Source organism: Mirounga leonina, unplaced genomic scaffold (assembly GCF_011800145.1).
Source record: "Mirounga leonina isolate KUSES-001 unplaced genomic scaffold, KU_Mleo_1.0 Mir_180, whole genome shotgun sequence".
NCBI classification, from domain to species: Eukaryota; Metazoa; Chordata; class Mammalia; order Carnivora; family Phocidae; genus Mirounga; species Mirounga leonina.
In genome coordinates, this window is record NW_023270469.1 from 26,896,345 (window position 1) to 26,921,386 (window position 25,042).

Consider the following 25,042-nt stretch of genomic DNA (forward strand, 5'->3'; position numbering starts at 1 on the left):
TCCCAGGACCCTGGGATCATGACCTGAGCCGAAGGCAGACGCTTAACGACTGAGCCACCCAGGCGCCCCTCCATCCACATCCTTCTGTACCTGCTCCTTTTTCATGTAAAAATGTGTCTTGGTGGTCTTGTCTCCGTGTATGGAGTGTGGTCACTTCTGTCTTAGGGCTTCGCAGTGTTCCATTGTGTGGTTGCCGTGGGACTTGTGTAGCCCATCCCTTTGTGGACAGACACCTGGGGTTCCCACTCTTGCTGTTGCACACCCTGTTGCAGTGAATGAGCCCACACGAGCCACTGAGCGCATCTGTGCAGTACATTTCCAGAAATGGGACTGCTGGCTCTGGGTGTGTGTGTGCGTGATTTTGGTAGAGCTTGCCAAATGCCCTCCAGACGGGTCACCAGCATGGTGAATCAACACCTGGGTCTGTGCCCCTCCCATTGCTCGGGATAGTAGTGTTTTGTAGTTCCCTTATGAATGAGGTTGGCCTTGGAAAAACACGTTGTTGAAGAGTTGTTTGTATCTCGCTGTCTGTCTGTCCTCTTTCTCCATTCTGCGGCATCCTAAGTCTCTTACCATTTGCTAGGACCGCCAGATGATTGGCAGATATTTTTTTCCTAGTGTTGTTTTTGACTTTGCTCATAGTGTTTTTTTATGCCACACAGACTTCTGTTGTTTTTTAATTTCCCATCAGCATTTTATTTATTTATTTTTAAAGATTTTTTTTATTTATTTATTTGAGAGACAGAGGATGAGAGACAGAGAGCATGAGAGGGAGGAGGGTCAGAGGGAGAAGCAGACTCCACGCTGAGCAGGGAGCCCGATGCAGGACTCGATCCCGGGACTCCAGGATCATGACCTGAGCCAAAGGCAGTCGCTTAACCAACTGAGCCACCCAGGCGCCCCTTATTTATTTTTAAATATTTATTTATTTGTCAGAGAGAAAGAGCATACAAGCTGGGGGAGTGGCAGGCAGAGGGAGAAGCAGGCTCCCCAGTGAGCAAGGAGCCCAATGCTGGGCTCAATCCCAGGACCCTGGGACCATGACCTGAGCCAAAGGCAGATGCTTAACCGACTGAGCCACCCAGGCATTCCTTACTTAGTTATGTATGTATGTATGTATTTTAAAGGTTTGATTTATTTATTTGACAGAGGGAGAGAGAGAGATCACAAGTAGGCAGGCAGAGGGAGAGGGAGAAGCAGGCTCCCCACCGAGCAGGGAGCCCGACACAGGGCTCAATACCAGGACGCCGGGATTATAACCCGAGGCGAAGGCAGACACCCAACTGACTGAGCCACCCAGGCGCCCCCCCCTTATTTATTTTTTAATTGAAACAGTTGACACGCACTGTTACAGTAAATTACGGTACATTTGTACAGTGGCATATCATGCAGTTCGTAAAAAGATAATGACTTACCCCTCCCAGAAGACAGGAAGGCAGCTCTCTATGTAATGATGGACAGTCTCCAGGCTGTATGGTTCAGTGGAAGAGGCAAGGTGCAAAACTGTGTGTGTAGAATACTATCGTGTATGGGAGAAATACAGAGAGACTAAATAGAGACAACACCTGTTTAAAGTGTGTGTGTGCGCGTGTGCAGTCTCTGAAGAGAGACCTAAGAAACCCCTCTTGGTTGCCCCTGGGGAAGAAACTGAGTATTAGGAGAGGAGGGAGACATGCTAAAAACACCCATTTTGTTACCCACCATGTCATACAGATTACGTATTTTATTTTAATTTTTAAATTTTTTAAATTTTTTTAAAGATTTTATTTATTTATTTGAGAGAGAGAGAATGAGAGAGAGCGAGTACATGAGAGGGTGGAGGGTCAGAGGGAGAAGGAGACTCCCCGCCGAGCAGGGAGCCCAACACGGGACTCGATCCAGGGACTCCAGGATCATGACCTGAGCCGAAGGCAGTCGCTTAACCAAACTGAGCCATCCAGACGCCCCCAGATTACGTATTTTAAAAATAAATGATACAACTTATTGAAAAATCTTTCAAATACATGAAAAGACAGAGCAAAAATGTAGTACAGGTAGTTTGTGCTTGTGACAAAAACTGTGAAGGTGGCCCTTGAAGGCCCCTCAGGACCCGTTTGGGGAAGACACCCTCCCATGAACACACGGCAGCAAGCATAGCCTTGAGTTCAATGTTACGGGCTGGGTGACCTTAGGTGGTTTTCTTAACCGGGTGTACATGGAAAGAGGCTGCAGAGCTGTCCACGTATGGTGGATGGTGGATGGTTGCTGCTTCTGTATGTGTGACAGGGTCAGGTGGCGGTCACCCCTTGACCGCCGGTGAGTGGTTGGTGGTGGAATTCAGTGAGGCCCAGGCCCTGATTTCCTGCTCATCAGTGGTCTCGGGGAGCCAGAGGGGTGCTGCCCTGGTCCCCATGGCCACTGGGAACCTGCCTGGTGGGCAGGGAGGGGTGAGCTGGTTTTCTTGGCAGCCCAGTGAGCTCGGCCCTGGATATTAACAGGCCCTTTGCTGTTGGTCTGGGTTGGCCTGTCCTGTTTGCCCAAGAGGGAGAGGCCAGGGTGGCACCCCAGGAGCTCACACATGGGGACAGTCAGGACAAGGAGACAAGGGCTAAAGGTTAGGCAGGACTCAGCATATGAGCTGCTGGGCAACTGACCTGGGCCTGTACTAGGCTGTTCCAGCTTTAATTTGGGGGTGGGGGTGGGCAGACAGGTCATCTGCTGCCCTCTGTGAGGTTAGCCAGATGAGGTCACCTGTCCCTCCTTGAAGTTGAGATGGGGCAGGGTTTGCTCAAGGTCACCCTCGTCATGACTGCCAGGATCAGAACTAGAGCCGGTGTCTGAAGAAGGAAGTCCAGGGAGTAAGGAAGAGCTTCACTTCCGGCTCCCCCATCACCCTGTTCCCAGGGTGGACGCCAGACCTCCCAAGTTTGATGAAGTTCCATGTGCGTCAACAGCCAGATCTTTCTGGAGGGCCAACCCCACTGCCCCTCCCTGGGGGTTGCTAAGAACAGAAGCTTCTGTCATCCCCTCTGCCCAGGGGTTGGAGGTCTGCCCTGGCCCTTCTCTGCTCAGGTCCTCAGGAGAGTGTCCCCACCTCCTGTAATGTGGAGACCCTTCCACAGGGAAACCCTTCCTCCCCTCTGGGCAGCTCCATCCCCCCGGGCCACAGTGCAGGGATTGGGAACTGGCATGGGGATATGCAGGAGGCAGTCTGAGCTTAATGTTGGGAAGATTTTTCTAAAACTCTGAAAGTCACCACGGTAGCAGTGGGCCCCTCCACATGCAGCGTGCCCACATGCACCGGAGGTCCTCGCTAGGGGGGCTCTGGGGGCTGCTGGGGTAGGTGTGCAGAAATCGCTTCCATCTCTAGGGCTTAAAAACCGCAGTTCCGAGACTCAAGACTGAGGAATAGCAAGTAATGTGACAGGCCGCATTTGGAAAGCCAGCAGGTGAACCAGGCCCTGAGCCAGCATTTCCATCCTCACCACCTTCTCTGCAACAGCCCAGGCCGGGAGGTGCGTGCGTGCGTGTGTGCGGGGGCGGGGGGACTTGGCTGCGGGCTCCCTGCTTCACCCCCAGGGTCTGTAAGGGTGCCGGGCACACAGCGGGCCCTCAGGAGACTTTGTTCAATGACCAAATGATGGCTTTGCAGTGAAAGGGAGGCTGAGAGGCGTGAAACCTGTGGCCGCCGGTGGTGGAGCTGGGAGGCGGCCCCCAGGACTCCTGAGTGCCCGGGGTTTACAGTGCGGGGATTCCAGGGAGCCTTCCCTCTGTCCCCCCCTCCCCAGCCCGCCGCCTCTGCACAGGGAGGGGGTGGTGTATGGATTTGTTGTGGCCAGTTCAGGCGCCCCGGAGCCTCTGTCCCCTGCGCCTTTGTCTCCTCTGACACAATGGGTGGCTTTTTGTCCCCATAAAGTCCCTTTCACTGTCAGGAGAAGGGCCAGGGCGGGGGTGGAGGCTGGGCCTGGCCAGGCCAAGTTCAGAGTGTCCTCAGCTGCCCAGATGTGTCCCTGTGAGGGGGAACCCCAGAAGGGTTCATGTCGCCCCTGGGCCTCAGTTTCCTGGAAAGTGCAGTGGGGAGAAGGGAGTTCTGGAGGCTTTTGGATGGGCCCCATCCTCACATTGTCTCCGCAACCTTTGGGTTCATTGCCAACATTTAAAAAGCTGAAGATTTCACATACAAATTCAGATTTCTAGTGTCTCTTGGAAAATTGGAAGTCTTGGTTACCCCAGGCATCATTCCCCTCCCCCCCGCCCCCATGCCAGCAGGCTGCTCTCAGCTCTGCAGTCCCCCCCCGCCCCGGCCCTCCTTGGCCATTTCTGTGACCTGCCTGCCTTGCTGAGTTTGAGTCCCCAGTGTCAGCCTCCAGGCTCTGAGGTGCTGCCCCTCCTGGAGGCTCCCCACTCTGGGAGGTTCGCCCCCCCACCCATCTCCCTCCCCAGAGCCCAGCAGCCCTCATACCACACCTGACCACTTACAGCTATTGACTTTTTCTTCACGGCATTTTACTTGCAGTGACATGCCTGTGAGGTGACCAGGATGGGTGTACCTGCCCACCCCTCTCACATGTCAGATGAAGAAACAGACCAGAAAGTTTGGGAGACTCTCCCAAGGTCACACAGCAAATCCACAAGGGTCTGACCCAGCCCAGGAAGTGGAGAGGGATTAGAAGAGTGACCGTCTTTGGGCGGGAGAAGACTTAGCTTAGTGCTGGGGCTGGTGGAGTCCCTCCCGTACCAGGGGGAGAGGGTTCTGGGCCCCCCTGGGGAAGGTGTGCAATTGAGGAGTGTCAGGCCCAGATTGAAGGGAGGCTTGGAGAGCGCTAAGTGAAACCTCCCTGCTCGCATTGTACTGAGGGGAAGACTGAGGTCTGAGGATGAGGGCTTCTCCCCAGAGCCCCTCAGCCTGTGAGGAACAGAGGGAGTGCCCTTCCAGGAGGCGGTCTTGGGCTGGGTTGGTCCCAGCGGGGCTGCCCTTCTGGGGCCTCCCTTCAGATAAGCCTGGCTGCCTTATCTGAAAGACAGGTGGGGCCCACAATGGCATGGGGCCTTTAGCTGCCAGGCACCGAGCCTGGTGCTTAAGTTTAGATAATATTCTTTATCTCAATGAGGCCTCGTACCCCTAGGAACTGCGCACAGAATTACTGCTACCACCTTAGGAACGTGGGCAGAGAATGGATTGGAAAACCCACATTCCAGCCTCTCAGGTTGATAATGACAGTAGAATGCGTTTATCTAAGTCCCTTAGGTATATTACCTTTTTTTTTTTTTAAGTTTTTTTTAAGATTTTTTATTTGTCAGAGAGAGAGCGTGCGCATAAGCAGAGGGAGGGCAGTGGCAGAGGGAGAAACAGGTTCCTTGCTGAGCAAGGAGCCTGATGTGGGACTCGATCCCAGGACCCTGGGATCATGACCTGAGCTGAAGGCAGCCACTTAACCAACTGAGCCACCCAGGCGTCCCTGTATATTACTTTCATCTCAGAACTACCCCCTGAGGTAGGCACATTTTGAAGATGAGGACACTAAAGCACAGAGAGGTTCAGCGACTTGGCCCAGGTCACGTAGCTGGTAAGTTGGCAGGGCCGGAGCCTGACCCAGGGAGTTAGTGGGCCAGCCTTCCATCAAAACTGATGGCGGGATCACAGTCAGATCAGGACATCCATCTGCTGTCAAAGAGTAGCTAAGATGTATTGGTTTCCCGGGGCTGCTATAATGAAAACACCATAAACTGGGAGGCTTCAGACTCTACGTAGAAAGTTACTGTCCCACAGTCCTGGAGGCTAGAAGTTCACAAGATGTTGGCATAGTTGGTTTCTTCTGGAGGCTCTGAAGGAGAATCCGTTCTGTGCCTCTCTCCTGGCCTCAGTCCTTGCTGTTCCGGCTGCTCACAGGTCGCCTTCCCAGTGAGATCCTTCTTGGCCTCTTACCTGAAATTGCAAATGACCCCACTGCCTGTCTCTTCTCAGCTGCATTTTTCCCATAGCACTTACCCGGTGGCTCGCTTGCATTCACCAATGCATTGGGCTTTTATCTGGGTCCCCTCAGTAGAGAGGGAACAATGGGAGAGCAGGGCTGTTTGTCTGTTTGGCTCACAAGGCAGTACGTGTCCGGTAGATACTTGTTGAATGAATGATCCCAGAGAGGGGCATCTGAGCTGCAAGGCGACTGTCCTGGACCGAGGAGCCTGGGCCAGGCCCTGGAGACAGGTGGCCTTCTTCTGCTCTCCACCCTCGGCTACCTCCTGCTGTCCCCCTCTCTCTGGAAAGTGGGGTTTACTCTTTTTTTTTTTTTTTAAGATTTTATTTATTTATTTGAGAGAGCGAGAATGAGAGAGAGAGAGAGCACATGAGAGGGGGGAGGGTCAGAGGGAGAAGCAGACTCCCTGCTGAGCAGGGAGCCCGATGCGGGACTCGATCCCAGGACTCCAGGATCATGACCTGAGCCGAAGGCAGTTGCTTAACCAACTGAGCCACCCAGGCACCCCAAGTGGGGTTTACTCTTGCACAGTGGACCACAGGACAAGTCCTCTGGCCCCTTCTTCTGGCTAGAGGACGGGTCCACAGCCGGAGGGAGAGGAGGCCGCTCAGGCTAGCCGAGGGGTCGGTGTATGTGGGACCGCCCTGTCCTGAGCGGGGTCTCCCTGGGGCCCTAGGCTGGGGTGCTCCGTTCAGATTCTTGGGGCTGGGGGAGAGTGGACGGGAAAAACCAGTCTATCTGGTTCCGAGGGGATGAGTGGACCTTTCCTTGTTTGAGGGCAGAAACCGAGGCAGCTCCCGGGGCACAGGGCCAGGTTGGCAAAGCCAGGAGGAACCCCAGAAATTCCTGCTGCTTATCTGGCGGCTTCATCTCTCAGAGGCTGCACTTGCTGATCTGGAGACCCGGGGCTGGGCTGGAGGGCAGGGCAGAGCCAGGAGACAGCTTCAGGTGTCCTCTCGCCTTTCACACATCACTAAGTAACTCTCACTAGTCTGGGTTCAAATCCTGCCCTGCTCTTTCCCCCCCGGTTGACCTTGGGTGGCTACAGCCACATTTCCCTCTGAGCTTGTGTTTGGAAAATGGGGAAAATACATAGTACCAACCGATGAGGGGGTCATGGGGAAACCGTGAACCTCATGGCTTACCTGAGGCCTGGCACAGAGCCGGAGGGCGTTCAGTGGTTGTTGTGGCCAGATCTAGGAGTAATCATAACGATAATTGATTGGTAGGTGCACATTAGGGTGAACCCAAATTGGTCTTCTCTTGATTTTCAGTTCAGTGCCTTTTCTAACTTCCCTTTCTGGTGGTTGGAACAGGCAGCACGTTGGCTTGGAGGCTCATAAGGACTCTGACTGAAGTGGAAAGATGACTGTTTGTCCCTGATGAGTCCAGTTCTCACCTGGGAGGGTCCTGGAAAGTGCTGAGTTGGGGGGGTGGTTCTCCTTCAGAGCAGTGGCCTCACCCAGCTCTGGGGGCTCTTGGCCCCCCTGATATGTCTGTCTCGGGCAGGGTGTCCTGAGGATGAGTGGTAAAAGGTGGGGGTCCTGGGCTGAGACACCCCGGCTCTGGGTCCTCACCGGCTCTGCCCCCGGCTTGTGTTCCTGCAGGCACAGGGCCCTGCCACCTGTCCCTCCTTCCTCGCCTGCAAAGTGGGCCGCACGGGCCGCTGCCAGGCCGTCTCTGGTGGGTGGCGGGGAGCGCAAAGGGGGCAGCCCTGAGACCGGCGGGGAGCCATGTGGGTGGCATCCCTGCTGGAGAGAAGGAGTGGATGCCTTTCTCACCCCAACCCCCCCACCATGGGCTGAGACCTTTCCCTGGGTGGAGGGGGGCAGGGCCAGCAGCACGTCCACCGATTTCACACCTGCTTCCTGTGCAGGGCAGGTTTCTGACCTCCATTTCACGGATAAGGAAACTGAGGCTCGTTAGCTCTGTGCACATATGTACTGAGCAGGTAATATGGGCACCGCTGGGCCCTGGAGATACAGCAGTGACCAAGCTCAGATTCCTCCCGGGACCTGTGTTTTGGCGGGGAGACTGGAATTGCCCCCGGGGAGCTGCACAGAGAGGGAAAGGTGCTTGCCCAGGGTCCCACAGCATGGGCAGGATTGAAGCCCAGCTGTTGGCTCCCAGGCCTGGGGCTCCACCTCCCACTTCACAGTGGGAAGAAAGCCAACCACACCCTTCCCAGGCCTCTTGTGCAGGAGGGGCAGGAGGAGGAGAAAGGAATGTTTTCCTAGGGATTTCTGGACTCCTGGCCCACCTGGCTAAGATCATTCCTGCCCTGACTGCGCACATGTAGGGGGATGGGTACGGAAACATCCCTTTGATCCTTGGCAGGGGCACTGGGGCGGGCATGTGCAGCAGGTGCCTGGTGCTGGCCGTGCTCCAGGGTGAGCACCAGCTCTCCAGGGGCCGGTATAGGAGCTTTCGGCCAGGGGAGTTTTTGTCTCCAGAACCGGCAGCCAGAGATGGATCTGGCTCCTGAGCCTCTTCTCTGTGATCCGTCTGCTGGTTGGCTCATTTTCTGGCTGTGGCAGGGTCCCCTGGAGCCTTGCTGCCACAATGCCTGGATGCCATCCAAGGAAGAAGAGGCACAGTTGTCTTTGTGCTTCTTCATCAGCAAAGGAGCCTTTCTCCAAAGCCCCCCGCTAGACCATCCCTGCCTCAGCAGCCAGCGCTGAATCATGCCTAGCTCCAGAGATTCCAAAGCATGCCTTTATGGAGAAGGGAGGATGCCCCAGCCTCGGGGATCTTGGGCAGCAAGGAAAGGGGTGAAAGCCGTGGAGGAGGCCAGGATGGCTCCATGGGAGGTGTACTGGCCGCCTGGATGCAGCTGTGGATGAGACAGTCACTGTCCTGCCCTCAGGGAACTCAAAAGTCAGGGGAAGGAAACAGAATCCTGGTCCTGGGTGGTGGGTGCTGGGGGGGTGGGGCAGGCAGGCACAAAAGAAGGTTCTAGAACCCAGACTGGAGGAGCAGGAAAGGTGTCCCATAGCGTGCAACATTTCAGCTGAGACCCGAAAGGAAGAGTTACCAGGCAAGGGCTTGGTATACAGTGGTATGCAGTAGGAGCCAAATAAATATTTCTTGACTAAAGGAGAAGTGTGTCCTGCAGAGGGAGCCCCGTGGCCTCCAGCCAGAGTGGTGGGGGCTCTGGGGACTCTGGCCCTGTCTTATCCCTCCAGGTGCTGGGGCTGCTGGTGTGGGCCCTGATTGCCGACACCCCATACCACCTGTACCCGGCCTACGGCTGGGTCATGTTTGTGGCTGTCTTCCTCTGGCTGGTGACAATCGTCTTCTTCATCCTCTACCTGTTTCAGCTGCACATGAAAATGTACATGGTGCCCTGGCCGCTGGTGGTGAGTCCCAGTGGGAGCACGGTGTGTGTGTTGGGGTGGGGGGGCATTGCTTCCAGGCTGACCCCTCTGCCTCTGGGAGCAGCTGTGACAGAGCCACCTTCCCTACATGAGAAGTGGCTGGTGGGGGTTGGCTCTCAGCCAGCTGCAGAGCTGAGTGGGGGAGGGAGGATCGATGGCCACAAATTAGGGAGGACACAGGCTTGGCTTTCTTCAGGGAAGGGAGTAGAAGTGAGGGGCTCTCTTTTTTTTTTCTTTCTTAGATTTTATTTATTTATTTGAGAGAGAGAGCACAAGCAGAGCGAGCAGCAGGCAGAGGGAGAAGCAGGCTCCCTGCTGAGCAGGCAACCCGATGCTGGACTTGATCCCAGGACCCTGGGATCACAACCTGAGCCAAAGGCAGACGCTTAACCACTGAGCCACCCAGGCGCCCCATGATGGGCTCTTAAATGGAGAACCCGCTGCATTTGGAATCTTGAAAGTGTTTTTCTGGTTTGGGGGGCAGTTGGGATTTGAACCTGTGTTGCAGGAGTTCTGTCAGACTCTGGCAGCCCTGAGCCTGGGGGCTGGGCTGAGCTATCAGGAATTACCCAGGATGAGGTCCCGACAGCCCAGGAGAGGGTAGCCTCTCCGCTTTGTCCAGGTCAGTCTCCTCGGCACACAGAGCTGAGAGTGGCCATAGGAAGTACCCCGGCCAGATAACAGAAAGCTTGCTGGGCTTTTTTCTCTGACCCGGAAAACTCCTGCAGCTGGGGTCTGAGGCTTTTCAGTGAGCAGTGAGGCAAGAGAGGCACATGATTGTAAGGCAAGCAAGGCCGAGACTAGGCGGCATTGTTTGGAATTCAATGACTGTTTAAACTGAGGAAACGTGAGTCATCCTCAAGACAGAACGGGTTTGTTAGATCTTGACATCACTGGCAGGAGCCAGGCAGTGTTTGTGGTGGGCGCTGGGCTTGGAGGGAAGATCCTGGGATGAGGAGGGGATGGCCGGACTTCCTGGCTAGGTCCAGCCCTGGCCCCATGTCCTAGGAGCTTTGAAGAAAGAAATCTCCCAAGATGGCGGGGACCTCAGTGTCTCTGAGCACAGATCTGGGGCTCCGGCCACAGCTGTTGTTGGAAGGAGGCTCCTTTCCTGGGCCAAGATAGCAGGGCAGTGTCTCTTAGACTCCTAGGCTTATTAGCAGATGAAGCTTGACTGCATCTAGAGATGACTGGATTGGGTTTGTCAAATTGGCATTTTCTGGGATGGGGGCTACAAGCCCCCTATGGGGCCTGGGCAAGGTGAGTGAGTGAAATAGGTCAAGAAGGGGTTCTGGAGAACCTGTACCCGCCTCTCCATAGGGAACCACCTCTGCCCGGCTCCTACTCTCAGTGGGAGTGGGCCCCTTGGTGCCAAATCTTAATATTTTAAGATTGAAAGTTTTATAGGAGATCGTCAGCTTTTCATTTGAAATCTCATTTTAGAATGTTGGCAATTTTTTTTTTTTTTTAATCTATATAGGTTGAACCAAATGTGCCTGAGGTCCACCAGTTTGCAGTCTCTGCTAAGACTGTTTACTGGCTCCAGGGGCCAAGCGGTTGGGGAAATGGGACTCGGGCCTGAATGTCAGCTGAGGGTCCTTTCTGCCAGAGTGGCCCAGAATTCTGCTGGGTCCTCACCCTGGCATTTGATGTGGCGGCCTTGAGCCTAGGATGTGGCCCAAAGGCAGACACAGATTGCTCCCCCTGGAGGCAGAGAGGGATGGGAGGTCTTCCCAGGGCCAGCCTCAGGACCAAGACCTACAGTGCCAAGGGGGTCAAGCTTGCATGGAAGAGCGTGGCCCTGGAATTCTTTAGCTGGTGCTCTCAGAGATGGCCTTGGCTTTGTCTCCTACCATTGGGAATGGGGTTTTGCCTTGTGGGGCTGTCACCGCCCCTGACCAGATCACTTCAGGCCTTCTCATCATTTCCCCTCCCCTCTCAGCCCTACGTGTGTTTACGCTCCCCGCTCAGATGGCCTCCGGGTTGACCCCATGTGGATTGCCATCCCGAGGAGTGTAGTATCCGTCCCCATCCTTGAGCCCCCGCCCCTGTTCTGGATACTAAAGGGGTGTGCCAGGTATGTGTGGGGGAACCAAGAGGTTCCACACTTAATGTAAGAGTCTGCTGTCTTAAGCCTGTTCTCCTCTCCCCCTACCCTCCAGTTAATGATATTCAACGTGGGCGCCACTGTTCTCTACATCACGGCCTTCATCACCTGCTCTGCCGCCGTCGAGCTGACGTCACTGAAGGGCACCCGGCCCTATAACCAGCGTGCGGCGGCCTCTGTGAGTATGGTTCCCCGGGGGCGCTCTTGGCAGTGATGGGGGCAGGGAATGGGTCAAACCAAGTCTGTGCCCCTGGACTTCTACCACTCTCTGGTCCGAGGCCAGCACCTGCCACCCCCGAGGGACCTCCTTCTCGGGGGCTTCAGGGACACTGAGCTTTGTCTTCCATAATTAGCAGTAAACCTCAAGGAACCGGAACACTTGGGAAATACTTTTGATGGTAAATGGAAGTTTTGGGTTCATTGTTGAACTTTGCTGGCAAGCAGGTGCTCCATACTGACTTAGAGTCCCGTGCCCCCTTGGAGAATCTGTTAAAAACTGCCCACCGTTCTTGAAAAGGGTGCATGCAGACCTTTTGGTTGAAACCATTTGGGGGGATTTATAGCTCTCAGGAAGCCCAAACTTGGGCTCCATCCACATCAAGCAGCCAGCGGCAGACCAGTAACCCTCGTCCACACCTGTCACGCCTCAGTCCATGGGCCCTGCACAGACATTTCCTCACAGGACCCCCTGATTTCCACAGTGAGGGGACAGGAACTACCAGTCCTGTCCCCTCTGGACAGACAAGGAAACTGAGGCTCAGAGAGGTGAACACACCAAGGCGCAGTCCAGGGTAGGGCAGGAGCGAGACCAGGGCGTGGGTTTCCTCAGTTTCAGAATGTGGCTGCAGGGCATCTTTGAACTGATTCCAGAAAATTCCTTGGGTACCTTTTGAACGTTGTCTTTTTATAATTTTTTTTTTTTTAAAGATTTTATTTATTTATTTGACAGAGAGAGAGATAGCGAGAGCAGGAACAGAAGCAGGGGGAGTGGGAGAGGGAGAAGCAGGCTTCCCGTGGAGCAGGGAGCCCGATGTGGGACTCGATCCCAGGACCCTGGGACCATGACCTGAGCCGAAGGCAGACGCTTAACGACTGAGCCACCCAGGCGCCCTGAACGTTGTCTTTTTAAAACTAAGTCCCTGATGTGTGTCTGGGAGTTCCTACACCTCGGTCACTCTCAGCACATTGTCCAATAGCCCGTGTCAGTCTGATCTACCTTGCCTGCGTGGTTAGTCATGGTTTCCCCCACAAGAATGTAACGTCGGCACCCCCACAAATACGTGGGAAATGAGTGTGTGGCTAATTGGAGTTGGCGTGGCTACCAGAGCGGCTTGTTCTAGTTAACTGGGGGGCGCTACTCCGGGTGTGTGTGTGTGCCTGTCTGAGGCTGTCTGGGGCTCGTATCTGTTCCCCCTGTGGCCCCCCCACCCCGCCCAGGGCCACGCTGCACACTGACTCAGCTCTGGTGTCTTCCTCTTCCAGTTCTTTTCGTGTTTAGTGATGATTGCCTACGGAGTAAGCGCTTTCTTCAGCTTCCAGGCCTGGCGGGGAGTGGGCAGCAATGCAGCCACCAGTCAGATGGCTGGGGGCTACGCCTAGACCGCCCGTGCCATGGCCCACCTTGGGGCTGAAGGCTGCAGCCGGGTCCCAGCGTGGGGCGGCCCGTGAGCCCGAGGCCTGAGCCCTCTGTGGAGTCGGCCTGGAAGGGACTACACTTGCTCTGCTCGTCAGACTCGGGCTCACCCAGCACTCCTAAGGAATCAGGATCCATCCTCTGGTTTGGCCCAAGTCAGCACGCACAGGGGCTGGAAGGAGGCCAGTGGCTGAGACCGTCTGCCCATCGTCCGTATTTAGTGGAAGGTGACGGGGGATACGGGGCTGTCAGTGTCTCTGCTTTGTCTTTTGACTTCAGTGTCCCAGGCTGGGGCCCAGGCTTCTCACCAACACTAAGTGCACTAACAAGGACTCCAGACCTGCAGCCCCCGACCCTCCGTAGAATAAGCCTAACAAGCTACATGTATTTATCTTAGTCTTTGTTCTGGGACTGCAGAGCAAGTTTTCGAAACCGGTCTGATTCCTTAAAACACAGTTTGTTTCTTCGTAAGTAGGCTCCATGCCCCGCGTGGAGCCCAGTGCAGGGCTTGAACTCAGGACTCTGAGACCTTTGTGGAAAGAGTGTTATGGTATCTGACAGCATGGTCTTCCTTTCCTGCATTCCAAATGTGCGAGTGATTTCAAACAGTCGGTTGGAAGCAACTTTTCAGTGATGAAATACCCAGCCGGCCTTCCTCCCTCTCCCCAGCCCTTGTTTGTAATACTCCCCTGGGGAAAAGCTAACCATGCTGACTGCTTCCCTGACCCTGCTGATGAGGCACGGGGGCCATGGAGGAGGGAGAGGGAACCGGGACCTTGCCTGGTGAGTTGTCCTGTGCTTGGTGGTGACTTTGTTTTTTTTGTTTTTTTTTTTTTTTTTACAAAAATAAAGATGGAAGAACTTATTTGGAAAAGGTGTTGGGTAATCCTGGTTGTAGATGCTTATAAATTCTGGGAAGGTGCAGGTAAGGATGGCAGTGACAGGGGTTCCAGATGCCTGTGGAGGGCAAGTCCGGTTCTGGAGTCGCTCAGCAGCACCCGTGACGTCCTTGACCGGAGGCGGCCTGACCCATTTCCTGCCTGCCCTGCCGGGGACGGCCCTGCCTAATGCCGTGTGTCCCGACAGGTTGAACAGCCCCTTTTACTCTCACAAGGGTCTCCGTTGAATACTAAATCATGACTCTAGCTTTAGGCTCATTAGGTCATCTTGCTGGACTCAAGATTGCCCTCCTGTCAGCTCCCTGGAAGGTTTTGTGCAATTCAGGGAGCATGTCATCAAAGCCAATGGCCACGCTTGATTCGGGAAGCTGGCGCAGACCACAGCGAGGGGCAGTCCTCCTGACTGAGCTCGTGCTTCTGCTGCCACCAAGTCACATGCTTTGAATCATCGGCTGAAGGCATTTTTGGGCACCTCTGGGTCCTTTTTGGACAACCCGGGGACAATCAGAATGTAAATACAGCGGTCTCCCGATTCACATTCTGACGTTCTGCGGTTTCTGTGACTTGTGGCCAACGGTGGTTGGGAAGCAGATGATCCTCCTGAGAAGGCTGACAGCAAGGTCGCTCTGCTCCCGGCTCCTGCGCCCTCCTCTGTCGGGGCTGTGTCAGTTCCCATCATCAGAAGAGTACAGGACAGTAAGAGATCTTGAGAGACCACACTCACGTAACTTTTGTTAACAGTATGTTGTTAGAATGGTTTTATTTTATCTCTTACTATGCCTTTTGAAATTGAACTTTTATCATGGGGGGGATGTAGAGGGAAAAACACAGTAGAGAGTGTTCAGTGCTATCCGTGATCTCAGGTATGGGGGGGCGGGGTCTTGGGACAGAGCCCTGCAGACGGCGGGACAGCGAGTCGCACAGTTGTGGCAACAACTCCAGCTTGGGGCGGGGGGGGGCCTTGGGGGTGTGGCCAGACACCCACGTCCCAGTCAGCCCCGGACAGGTCCAGTTCTGCCTGTTGGAAACACAAACAGCAGCCCTTTTTATTCTCAAGTGTCTCAGAATTTGATCAGTTTCTAGTTGTTCCAGGATTCAACCAGAGAAGAGAGTTCAGTCTTAAGGATCGACCCATTTTCTTTTGAGGCTAAAGAGGACACAAAATTGTAAGGAAGTCTTCAATGTTTCTGACCTGCTATAACAGTCTACTCCCTTGCAGATGTCAGTGTGCTCAGACTCCTCCCTTTTGGTTCAGGCCTGTGCCTCCCCGATCCTTCGACCCCGCAGTTCAGGTGAATATTGCTTTCCACGGGTGAGGAGGCTCCACCAGCCCTGAGCCCCTCAGAGGTGACACACGAGAACAGAAGTTCTTGTGTGGACAGAGACAGGCTTCTAGTTCGTGGTTTTTTTGTTTTTTGGTCTTTTTTAAGATTTTATTGCAGAGCGAATGCAAGCATGAGCAGGGAGAGAGGGAGAAGCAGACTCCCTGCTGAGCAGGGAGCCCGATGCAGGCTCAATCCTGGGACCCCTGGGATCATGACCTGAGCCGAAAGCAAACACTTAATCAACTGAGCCACCCAGGCGCCCCACTAGTTTGTTTTATAAGAAATCAGAAAGCCTATCTGCTAATATTTAGCTACAACAGGCTTCCTGCTTTTTTTTCCCTCTGAGTGGAAAAGAACCATTTGCCTCTGTTTTCGTTTTTCGTAAGTGATTCTTTGGACTTGTCGACATCCATGGCTTTTTCCCACCAGGCAGACCGACCAACAGGTCTTCAAGTACTTCGAACATGCTGGGCCTACAGTGCGCAGGCCTCTTTATCAAAAGGGCAAGAAGGGAAAGCAAGGCCAGGAGAGGCAGCATTTGAAAAAGCTGGCAAGTCTTCGGCTTGAAAGGGGTGAAAGACCAGAGTAGCAGTGACCCAGTGGCAGCCACGACAGTAAAGAAGGGAAGACCCTGTGAAGAATCACAGTTCTTGCAACGCACCTCCAGGTTTACTCATGGTACAAAAGTATTTAATAAGCGCCATACATCAGTACAGAAAAACACAGTCTATATAGCTCATACTTTAAAACCAGAACAGGTGACTGAAATCCGTATAGAGTCTCATTTTTACTTAAAAACAATAGAGGGTACACACTGGGAATTGAAATACCATGTTCTTTCTTTCTAGAGATGGGACATCCGTGTTTTCTGGTCAGTAATTTCTATGAAATACTGTGCTAAATCAAAGCATACAGGTGACCAGTAAAGCTGTCTGCTCTCTCCTAACTCATGCTGAACTAGCTCAGTGGAACACCATCTTGGTAGGGAGATTTTGATAGGAGGAAGGAACTACAGAGACCCTACCCCAACAGAAAACCTAACAAATTTATTTATACAGAAAGGGTTTTAGCAAACCTGTACAAACACTTAACATGCTGCAGGAAAGGGAGACCTTTGAGCCTACTTCCAGCATAAGCACACACTTGTTGGCACCCAGTAAACCAGGAAGGCCAACGTAGAAAGCATTTTTGCTTTCGTAGCACTAACAGCTAAAAAGCACACAGCATATAATACTTTGATCTTTAAGTGGGTAATCATGGAAGCTCCAAGATTATATCCACTAGGTTAGCCTGAGTATTTTTCTATAAAAATATTTTTCTAAAAATGCTTAAGAGAATTCTAGAAACAGACCACATCAGGACCAGCAGAAGACAGTAATGCAAGGACTGCAAAATAAGACAAGGAAATGATTTTCACGTGTAGCTTCAGGCAAGGGACATCTCTCAGTTGATTCTAACTAGCTGGAATGGGATGAGATGCAGAAAGCTCAGCTGGGCGGGCAGCTGGCTTGACTAACAGCCTAGAGACACGTTACCCCACAGGCAAAAAGCCCATTGAGGCTGCAAGTCTGAGAGGGATTAATACAGAGGGCTGTGTGAGCACACAAAAAGCCTGGAGGACATGCAGAGCCTGCTGAGCCAAAGAGGGCTGGAGATGGTGGGTTCTTCCAAATGCTGCTGACCTACCAACACGTATGCTGGGGAAGGGGCAATGCTGGCCTTGGGCTTGCTCTGGCGGAGCCTGACGCAGAGGCCTGAGAGGGGTGTGCTTGGGGAGGAGTGCTAGGATTACTGAACATGAGAAGGTGCTTCAGGGTCTCAGGAGGTTCAGACAATTGTCTTCTAACCCATCAATACTTAACATTAATAAGGAGTTGCAGAGTAGCAGTCTTTCCAACATGTATTCTGTCACATTGCCAGAGCCTCTTCCAGTCTATCGGCTGGCAATGTCCAGAAAGATCGCATTGCCTGGTGGTGGGACCTAGGGCCGCAGGTCATTCTGGGAAGCTGGCACAGAAGATGATTTGCACAATGAAGTCACCACTAAACCACTGCTTAAGTCCAGTCCCCGGCCTTCTTTTTCCTGCGTGAGAAAAAAAACAATCCTAAGAGGCAAGGAATAGGAGGGGGAAAAAAAGTCCTTTCTAGAAAGCTCAGAACCCTGTCTCTGGCATGGGGTTAGGAGGTGCTGGGCTGGGAGGGTGGGCCACAGGGGAGCAGACTGGAGAGGGAAGGAAGTTATTTTGCATTCTTGTTCAGCACTGGCCCCGTCATTAAAAAGTGTTCCCTCTCTTCACTGAAATATATTTTTTCCTATTAAGAGCCTGCATTATGAGAGAGGCAAGGCAATGAGACCTGCTTTTCGGTTTTGTCCTTTTGATTATTTAGGGTGTATAAGAGGTACCTGGGACCTGTTGTGACAAAACCTAAGCATGCAGTCCCTCAGTAAGGGTACTGGGCCCCTGATGGGGGAAAGCAGCTATGCTCCTGACACCTTGCTAGCTACCAGACTGACACTGGCCAGTCGTGGGGAGAAACCTGGCAGCTGGTCTGTGCTTGACAGGTCTACTTGGAATTTGCTCAGTGGTCCGATGTGGCTGACAAAGTGAGCAAGAGTGACTTACTGCTCTGTAGTCCAGAAACATTTCTTTAAAAGCCAGAAAATCTGTAAACGTGAGCAGCATGTCAAATATGTCACCAGCCACTTCATCTTTATGGTGCCTGCAAAAGAAAAGGATGGCTGTTTCATCAAAGACTGAAACCGATTCTGTCTCTTCAAGATCCCACCAGAGGGTTTTTGAGGGCCTCCCACCCCAGGACCTGACCACCAAGTGCTCTAACCTTCACGTTCATGCAATGAAGAAAAAGGAGGGTCTTTTTTCAGAGTGGAGGAGGAGGAAGGGGGAGAAAAAAACAGAGTCAAGCTCAACTCACTGTAAAGTTGTGGTGAAAGCTGCCATGTTAAATCCAGGAATCCGCTCCAACAGCTGTTCTTCAATATACTTTTCTACCAAAGAAATCTGTCGCGGTGGAAAGGATCTTGGTTTTAGGAAAACAAGGCTGCTTTCCAGAAAGCCCGGCCTCCAGCCCTTTGCAACCATTTTCTAAGAGCCTATTCTGTGTGCCAGGCTCCACGCCGAGCGCTGGGGACACCACAGAACCACAATGCAGCGCCCGTCCTCACTGAGCATGCGCCCTGGCCCACGCGGGACAGCGGCTGCGCAGGGAACCGCCCTGCGACAAACGACCGCGCCGCCGTAGGTGGAGGCAGCGGACAGCAGGGCGCCCCCCCCGCCCCGCCCCGGGACAGGAAGCCGGGAATGGAGTAAGTAGGACCTTTTTTCTTGGGTAGGTGGAATCTGTAAAAAGAACGTACAAAGAAGCATATTGTTGCAGGTAATCGGTTTCCTTATAAGCGGAGGCCCGTCTGGAGAAAACCGTCGAGGCCGCCATGTTTCTGAGGTTAAGAAAGTGGGGGAGGATCAGACCTTTGCTCAGACAGACGAGATCGTTCCAGGAGGTTACGTGAGGCCTCAGCACAATGGAAAAACCTGAGGGTCCGGAGTTGAGACTCCTGGGTTCTAGTCTTGGTCTCCCCACCAACTAATTAATGATCTCGGTCTTGGTTTTCACTTCTGCCTAACAGTCATGCAGTACCTAACTGGACATGTAGTAGAAAAAAGTAGTTGCCCCTTGAACGGTAAGGGTTTGAACGGCGTGGCTCCACATATATGTGGGTTTTGTTTTTGGTTTGTTTTTTGATAAATACAATACAGGACTTTAATTGTATTTTCTTTATGATTTTAATAACATTTTCTTTTCTCTAGCTTCCTTTATTAGAAGAACACAGTATAGGATACCTCTACAAAATACGTGTTTATCAATTATTTCCGTTATTGGTAAGGCTTCCAGTCAACAATAGGCTATTAGTAGTTACATTTTTGAGGAGTCAGAAGTTATACAGGGACTTTGGACTGCACAGGCATCGGGACCCCTAGTCCCCACATTTTTTTTTTTTTAAAGATTTTATTTATTTATTTGACAGACATAGCGAGAGAGGGAACACAAGCAGGGGGAGTGGGAGAGGGAGAAGCAGGCAGACGCCCAACGACTGAGCCACCCAGGTGCCCCTCCTCACATTGTTTGAGGGTAAACTGTAGTGTGTGCAAGTCCAAAGGTCAAAGCATATGAATGCAAGGTATTGTGAACCCATATATTATAACTGATTATAACTGAAAACAGGACTATAATCAAGCCATTTTTTAAAACAGAAGTTGGACAAAAATCACCAAACACTGCAGAGGAAAGCAATGGGAGGTGAAAACTAGACCAGATTCTAAACAACTCCTGGCAGGTATTGGTGGCAGCTTCTAAAAGTGCAGCAAACGTCAACATCTTTTGGTTTTAAATTCACAAAATGTGAATTTAAATCTTAATCTCCGGGGAGAGAAACAAAACCACTTACGTATTCGTTAAAAATAGGCGTGTAGGTGAGTTTATTCTCTTCTGTGTCTTCAAACTCCTGATAGTACTTGTCCATGAAATTTCTCTGTAATAACTGGAACTCGGCATCTGAACCACAATAGGGAAATTTTATGCTTTTCAGTAGAGACTAAAAACCATTCTGACTGATAAACAGGCAGGAATTCTGCGCCAGCATAACGGCTTTCTCAGTGGCCGGTCTCTAGGAGAGGGAAAACTAAAGATGTTTTAAGGAAGTGTTCAACAGGACACTGACTTTCAAAGAGCCCAATCCAGTCTTTTTATTAATAACAAATGCTAATATTTTCAATCACATAAAATTCACCATTTTAACCATTTTGGAGTGTGGTTTGGTGACATTAAGTACATCTCCGTTGTTGTGCAACCATTACCACCATCCTTTGGTCCATTTTAAACACACCCAAACGGTGGCTTGGGAACTCCTTTACATTCCTTTTCCACAAAGGAATGGGATGGTTCTCTCTCTCTTTCTTAAAGATTTTATTTTTTTGAGAGACAGAGAACGAGTGAGAGAAGAGCTTGAGTGGAAGGGCGGGGCAGAGGGAGAGGGAGAAGCAGACTCCCCACTGAGCAGGGAGCCTGATGCGGGGCTCAATCCCAGGACCCTGGGATCATGACCTGAGCTGAAGGCAGATGCTTAACCGACTGAGCCACCCAGGCGCCCCAGGATGGTTCTCTTTTAATAGGATTTCAGCAGCTATGGTGGAAACAGTGTAGTGATTAAGCATATGGGCTCCGATCCTAGCTCAGTCACTTAAATTGTGTGACCTTGGGGACATTTCCTAGTATCTCTAAGCCCCACTTCTGTCAACTAGCGAATGAGGATGATAGAGTACCTATCATAAAGCATAAAGGATTGCCAGGTGGAATTCAGAGGATTCGTATAGAGATTAGCTTATAGCAAACACCTAAATGTGAAAGAATAAGGAATTTTAACAAGTGAAGAGAATATTCTGAAAATAAAAGGAAAGCTTCACAAGTGACCTAGCCTTTAGGATAAATACCCTGAACTTTAAAAAGGCTCCTTTTCCCATGGCACACAGGGTGCCCAAATGGATGGAAGAACTCAAAAGTATTCCTGAGGATTCCCCAGAAGCCCTCAGATTCACACAGGACAAGGGCTTACTGGTGAAACCTCTGTATTTAGGTGTTAAGGGTGTGAACCTTTTTGGGACCTGAAGATACAAAAGCTTGGGTCAGTAATTTTCAGACTAGACTAGACTACGAAACACAGATTATGAAATACCACCAAAATAACGGAGTCCCTTTTTTTGCCTCATTTAAAGAAAAAAAAGTTTTCTCAAAGTTTTTCACTCCCATGTTATTTGTCTTAAACCTTGGGTGCCTGTTACTGCTTATTATACTTAGCAGGTCTGTATGCACCAAAATGAATGCACAAAGAGGAACTCAGAACCCAGGAAAATACAGAACCAGCTGAAGTATGGCACTTACTTTCTTCATGGACACGTGTGCTATGGCTATGGTATTACGCTGTGGTTCATGTCATGAAAACGTTAAAGCTCAAAACTGAAAGATGGAACTCCTCTTACTCTCTGAAATAAAGTAGGTCAGTCGCTCCTGAAGTTTTGCCAAGAGGCTCCTGAAGTCTAGGGCCCCATTACCTGAATAAGTCCCTCCCAGGACCTGAAGCTATGGTTATTAGTTGTTAAAACCATGGGGGATGTTTGCCTCTAAAATCACAGTAAGGCTTACTTAATATTATTCTGTGCTACATTAAAATTTATATTCAGCTTGCTGTTTTCTCTCAATATTAACTCTCCAAATCGCAAGGGTCTAAGAACTAAATTTAGAGCACAGGTTAGACTGAGGCTCAAGGAAGCTTACCCATGATAATGTCCTCTAAATATCCAACCACAGCATCAAATTCTGCATCAGAGGCGGAAGAGCTGAAAAATAGAACTGGATTAGGTGCTGTTTCAAAGAATTCGCTTAAAAAAGTGTATCAGGGACATTTTCAAACATGCCTAAAAAAGAACAGCAAAGTGAACTTTCCATCACCCAGCTTCAACGAATTAAGACTGATTATTGCCTAATGTAGCAATTCCGAACAGGAAAACCCACTTGACACATTTGTGACATCGAAGTTGAATGGCTCCATTTTCAGAAAACCTGTTAGGACACAAGGAGCCACAAAAGGGACAAATAAAGGGGAGCAACGGCTCGCAGGGCACATCTGAAGGCTCCTCGCATGTTTGTCCTTCAGGTTTACTCACCGCATCTTCGCTATCACCCCACACCTATCGGCTTGTGAGCGTGAACCTGGCGCCAGCGAGATACTGGCCTGGGGGGCAATCGGATCAGGAGTCCCCGAAGGAGTTGATGGTGGAAGTGGTGGTGGTGGAAGGTCCTCTGACCCGTGGTCGGCCTGGGCAGCTCAAAGCTGCCAGGTTTTGCTGACGACTAAGGGTCGGGGGCGGGAGGATTGTGATGGAGGCGTTGCTCATCGCGTGACACTCTCCCCGCGCTCCCGTCCTCCCGGCCTGAACCCGGCGGTCGCTGCGGCCGCGCAGTCGGCGGCGGGACTGGGGCGGAGCCTTGGCGGTCCCTCACCCCCATCTCCCCCTCCAGGACACCGTTTCACAGGGCGGAGGCCCAGGCGAGCGCCGGCACTGCCGGGCGGCGTCACTCACAAGGCCAGCGCGAAGCTCTCTTCCTCTGGGGCGTCCATCGCCGCCGCCGCCGCCGCATCCACCGCGGGGCGAGCGGGCCGGGCGGCCTCCTACCCTGCTCGCGGCCCGGGCCCAGCCTCCGCTCTGCTCCGTAGCGCCCCCACGCGCATCTAGGAGGCCTCGCCGCCGACGCCGCGGCCGCTCACGGCGCAGCCGGGTAGGCCCTGCGTGCGAGGCCCGGGCCTCAGGCTCCCCGGCAGCGGCTACGCGCCTGCGGGGCCCCCCCACACCCGGCCAGGCCTCTCAGTGCGCGCCGCTGCCGCTGTGGGGTCCGGGCGTCAGTTACCCACAGCCCGGGCCCGCGCCCCGCCCCCCGTCACCACGGCCACCAAACCCCTTCTGCCGCCTCGCGCTTCCCGAGAGCCAATCGCAGGTCCGCGCTGCTTGACGCCGGGGGTGGGGCAAAGATGGGGCGAGGAAGTGAGGGAAAGGGATTGAGAGGCGCTAGGGGAAGCCTTTGGAGACTCCATGGGGCGCTTGCTTGGGGTTACGGGAGTGTTCTCTCGCTTTGTGGCGGTTAAATCTCCCATTGCCCCCATTTTATGGAGGAAGGGATGGAAGCGAAGAGCCTCAATTTCTTCACTTGCAATTTGGGAATAAATTACAGGATTTAAGAAGATTAAATAGGGGGCGCCTGGGTGGCTCAGTCCTTGAGGGTGGGACTCTTTGATTTCCGCTCAGGTCATGATCTCAGGATCCTGCGATTCATCCTTGCGTGGGACTCCGCACTCAGCGTGGAGTCAGCTTGAGATTCTCTCCATATCTCTCTGCCCCAATCCCTTGTGCTCTCTCTAAAATAAATATCTTTTTAAAAAGATTAAATCGTTTAAAGTGGGTTTTAAGAGCACTGTAAACTGCAGATTTCTTGGGAGCCAATCCCTTAGCTTTTGAATCAGATAATGCAGACTCTGATTCTCAAGACAGTTACTCCCTTTTGCGGAAAGAAAGCCCACCGCAAGAGGTAGACGTCTTGTAATTTACATCATAAAGATAATAGTCACACAAAAGGATAATGTTCACATCATAAACATTATTTGGCATATATTAGTTCCTTGGCTAATTAGGCAAGATAAAAGTTGACAGTCACTGAATCAACGTAATCAGAAATCGGGTAACTTTGTTCCAGGAAAACTCCTCTCCCAAACTGCCAAATTTTGCAAAAGGATTCCCTAGAGCTGATTTCTCTTGATTGGACCACTAGGCGTTATGTGTCTTTGGTTGCATTATAACCTTGGGCCAAATGTGTGGTACATGTCTAGAGTGATTTAAGGTCTGGCTTAGGTTTGATCTGAGGGTCAGATGGCCAGCCTGAATGAACTGACATTTTGAATGGATATAAAATAGTGAAGGGGTGTCTGGGTGGCTCAGTTGGTTGGTTGGGCAATCCACTCTGTTTTTGGCTCAGGTGGTGATCTCCGGGTCATTGGATGGAGCCAGTAATCTGCTTGTCCTCTCCCTCCCCCTCTGCCCCTCCCCTTCTCACTCATGCTTGCTGTCTCTATCACTCTCAAAAAAAAAAAAAAAAAAAAAAGGTAACATTGGGTTCTGGAACTAAAAATGGTTACCAAGACACTGTTATATCCAGGGTGAACGAGATCAGTTCTCAGAGGTACTATAGTCAGCACCAAGTAGAAGACAGGTATCTATAAAGGTTTGCTGATTAACTAGACTGAATTACATTTAAGCTAAGTGCTGGTTTTGCGGCTCAAAGCAACCTCAGCATTTCCTCATGACCTATTTTTCTTTATAAACCACTTATTTCTTCTGGACTAAATGAACTTGCCCACCCTTTTTCTACTTCTAAATCATATATGGGATCAGAGTGGAGTAGGAAACTTGATGATTTCATCTGTTCTGGTTATCTATTGCTGTTACAAACCACCCCAAAATTTAGTGGCTGAAAACAACGATTATTGTGCTTACTAATCTGCAATTTAGGCAGGACTTGGTAGGGACAGCTAGTCTCTGTTCCACTTGGCATCAGTTGGGGCAGCTGGAATGGGGCTAGAGGAGCTTCTTCCAACATGCTCACTCACATGACTGGCAAATTATTGTTGGCTCTTGGCTGGGAGCTCAGCTGTGGATGTTTGTTAGAGGACTGGTGGTTGGCAGGGAGGGGGCTCCTCAGTTTCTTTCCCCGTACGTCTTCTCAGGGATGCTTGGGTTTTCTCACACCATGGTGGCCGGGTCCAAGAGCAAATATTTCAAGAGACAGGAAGTGGAAGTTGCCAGTCATTTAGGGACTGGAAACTGGCACAGTCTCACTTCCACTGAATTCTATTGTCAGACAGACACAGAGCCCATCCAGATTTTAGGGGAGGGTACATAAACCTCATTTATATAGATGGGAGGGATGTCAAACAGTTTGTGGCTATTTTTAATTCACTTCACCATGTCTGGCTTTTTTTTTTTTTAAAGAGATTTTATTTATTTTTTGAGAGAGAAGTCACACTTAACCAACTGAGCCACCCAGGCGCCCCCACCATGTCCAGCTTTAGGAACAAATGGGCGGGGCGCCTGGGTGGCTCAGTCATTAAGCTTCTGCCTTCGGCTC

At 51.8% G+C, this 25,042-nt stretch overlaps 2 protein-coding genes across 4 annotated transcripts in view; one reads left to right on the forward strand and one right to left on the reverse strand.

Moving 5' to 3' along the window:
- Positions 1-14,055, forward strand: part of PLLP (plasmolipin) — a 19,552-nt gene extending 5,497 nt beyond the window's left edge. The window contains exons 2-4 of the mRNA XM_035025136.1: positions 9,140-9,313; positions 11,494-11,616; positions 12,921-14,055. Of these exons, the coding sequence (XP_034881027.1) occupies positions 9,140-9,313; positions 11,494-11,616; positions 12,921-13,037 (414 nt within the window). The 3' untranslated portion in view covers positions 13,038-14,055. The remainder of the gene's footprint in view (positions 1-9,139; positions 9,314-11,493; positions 11,617-12,920) is intronic.
- A 658-nt stretch (positions 14,056-14,713) lies between these two features.
- On the reverse strand, positions 14,714-22,792 carry ARL2BP (ADP ribosylation factor like GTPase 2 binding protein). Of its 3 annotated transcripts, none has more exons than XR_004682882.1 (7): positions 22,450-22,792; positions 21,644-21,705; positions 19,761-19,867; positions 18,230-18,315; positions 17,920-18,016; positions 17,158-17,378; positions 14,714-14,988 (listed from the first exon to the last, which is right to left on the reverse strand). XR_004682882.1 is itself a non-coding variant. In XM_035025138.1 (7 exons), exons 2-7 carry the CDS (start codon positions 22,035-22,037, stop codon positions 17,277-17,279), a joined length of 459 nt encoding a protein of 152 aa, XP_034881029.1. In that variant the 5' UTR covers positions 22,038-22,219; positions 22,450-22,792; the 3' UTR covers positions 15,958-17,276. The 3 variants fall into 3 exon arrangements, 2 of the variants coding, with proteins under 2 accessions (XP_034881029.1, XP_034881028.1); XM_035025138.1 differs by lacking the exon at positions 14,714-14,988 and adding an exon at positions 22,033-22,219 and having other exon boundaries at positions 15,958-17,378; XM_035025137.1 differs by lacking the exon at positions 14,714-14,988 and having other exon boundaries at positions 15,958-17,378.
- Between the last annotated feature and the right edge of the window lie 2,250 nt (positions 22,793-25,042).

What these genes read in the sequence shown, in the direction of transcription:
- ARL2BP (XM_035025137.1), bottom strand. Translation starts at nt 22,487, where the DNA reads ATGGACGCCCCAGAGGAAGAGAGCTTCGCGCTGGCCTT. An exon ending in TTTAGAGGACATTATCATGG is followed by an intron (nt 19,868 to 21,643) that starts GTAAGCTTCCTT and finishes ATTGTGGTTCAG; the next exon opens with ATGCCGAGTTCCAGTTATTA. An exon ending in CGCCTATTTTTAACGAATAC is followed by an intron (nt 18,316 to 19,760) that starts GTAAGTGGTTTT and finishes CCACCGCGACAG; the next exon opens with ATTTCTTTGGTAGAAAAGTA.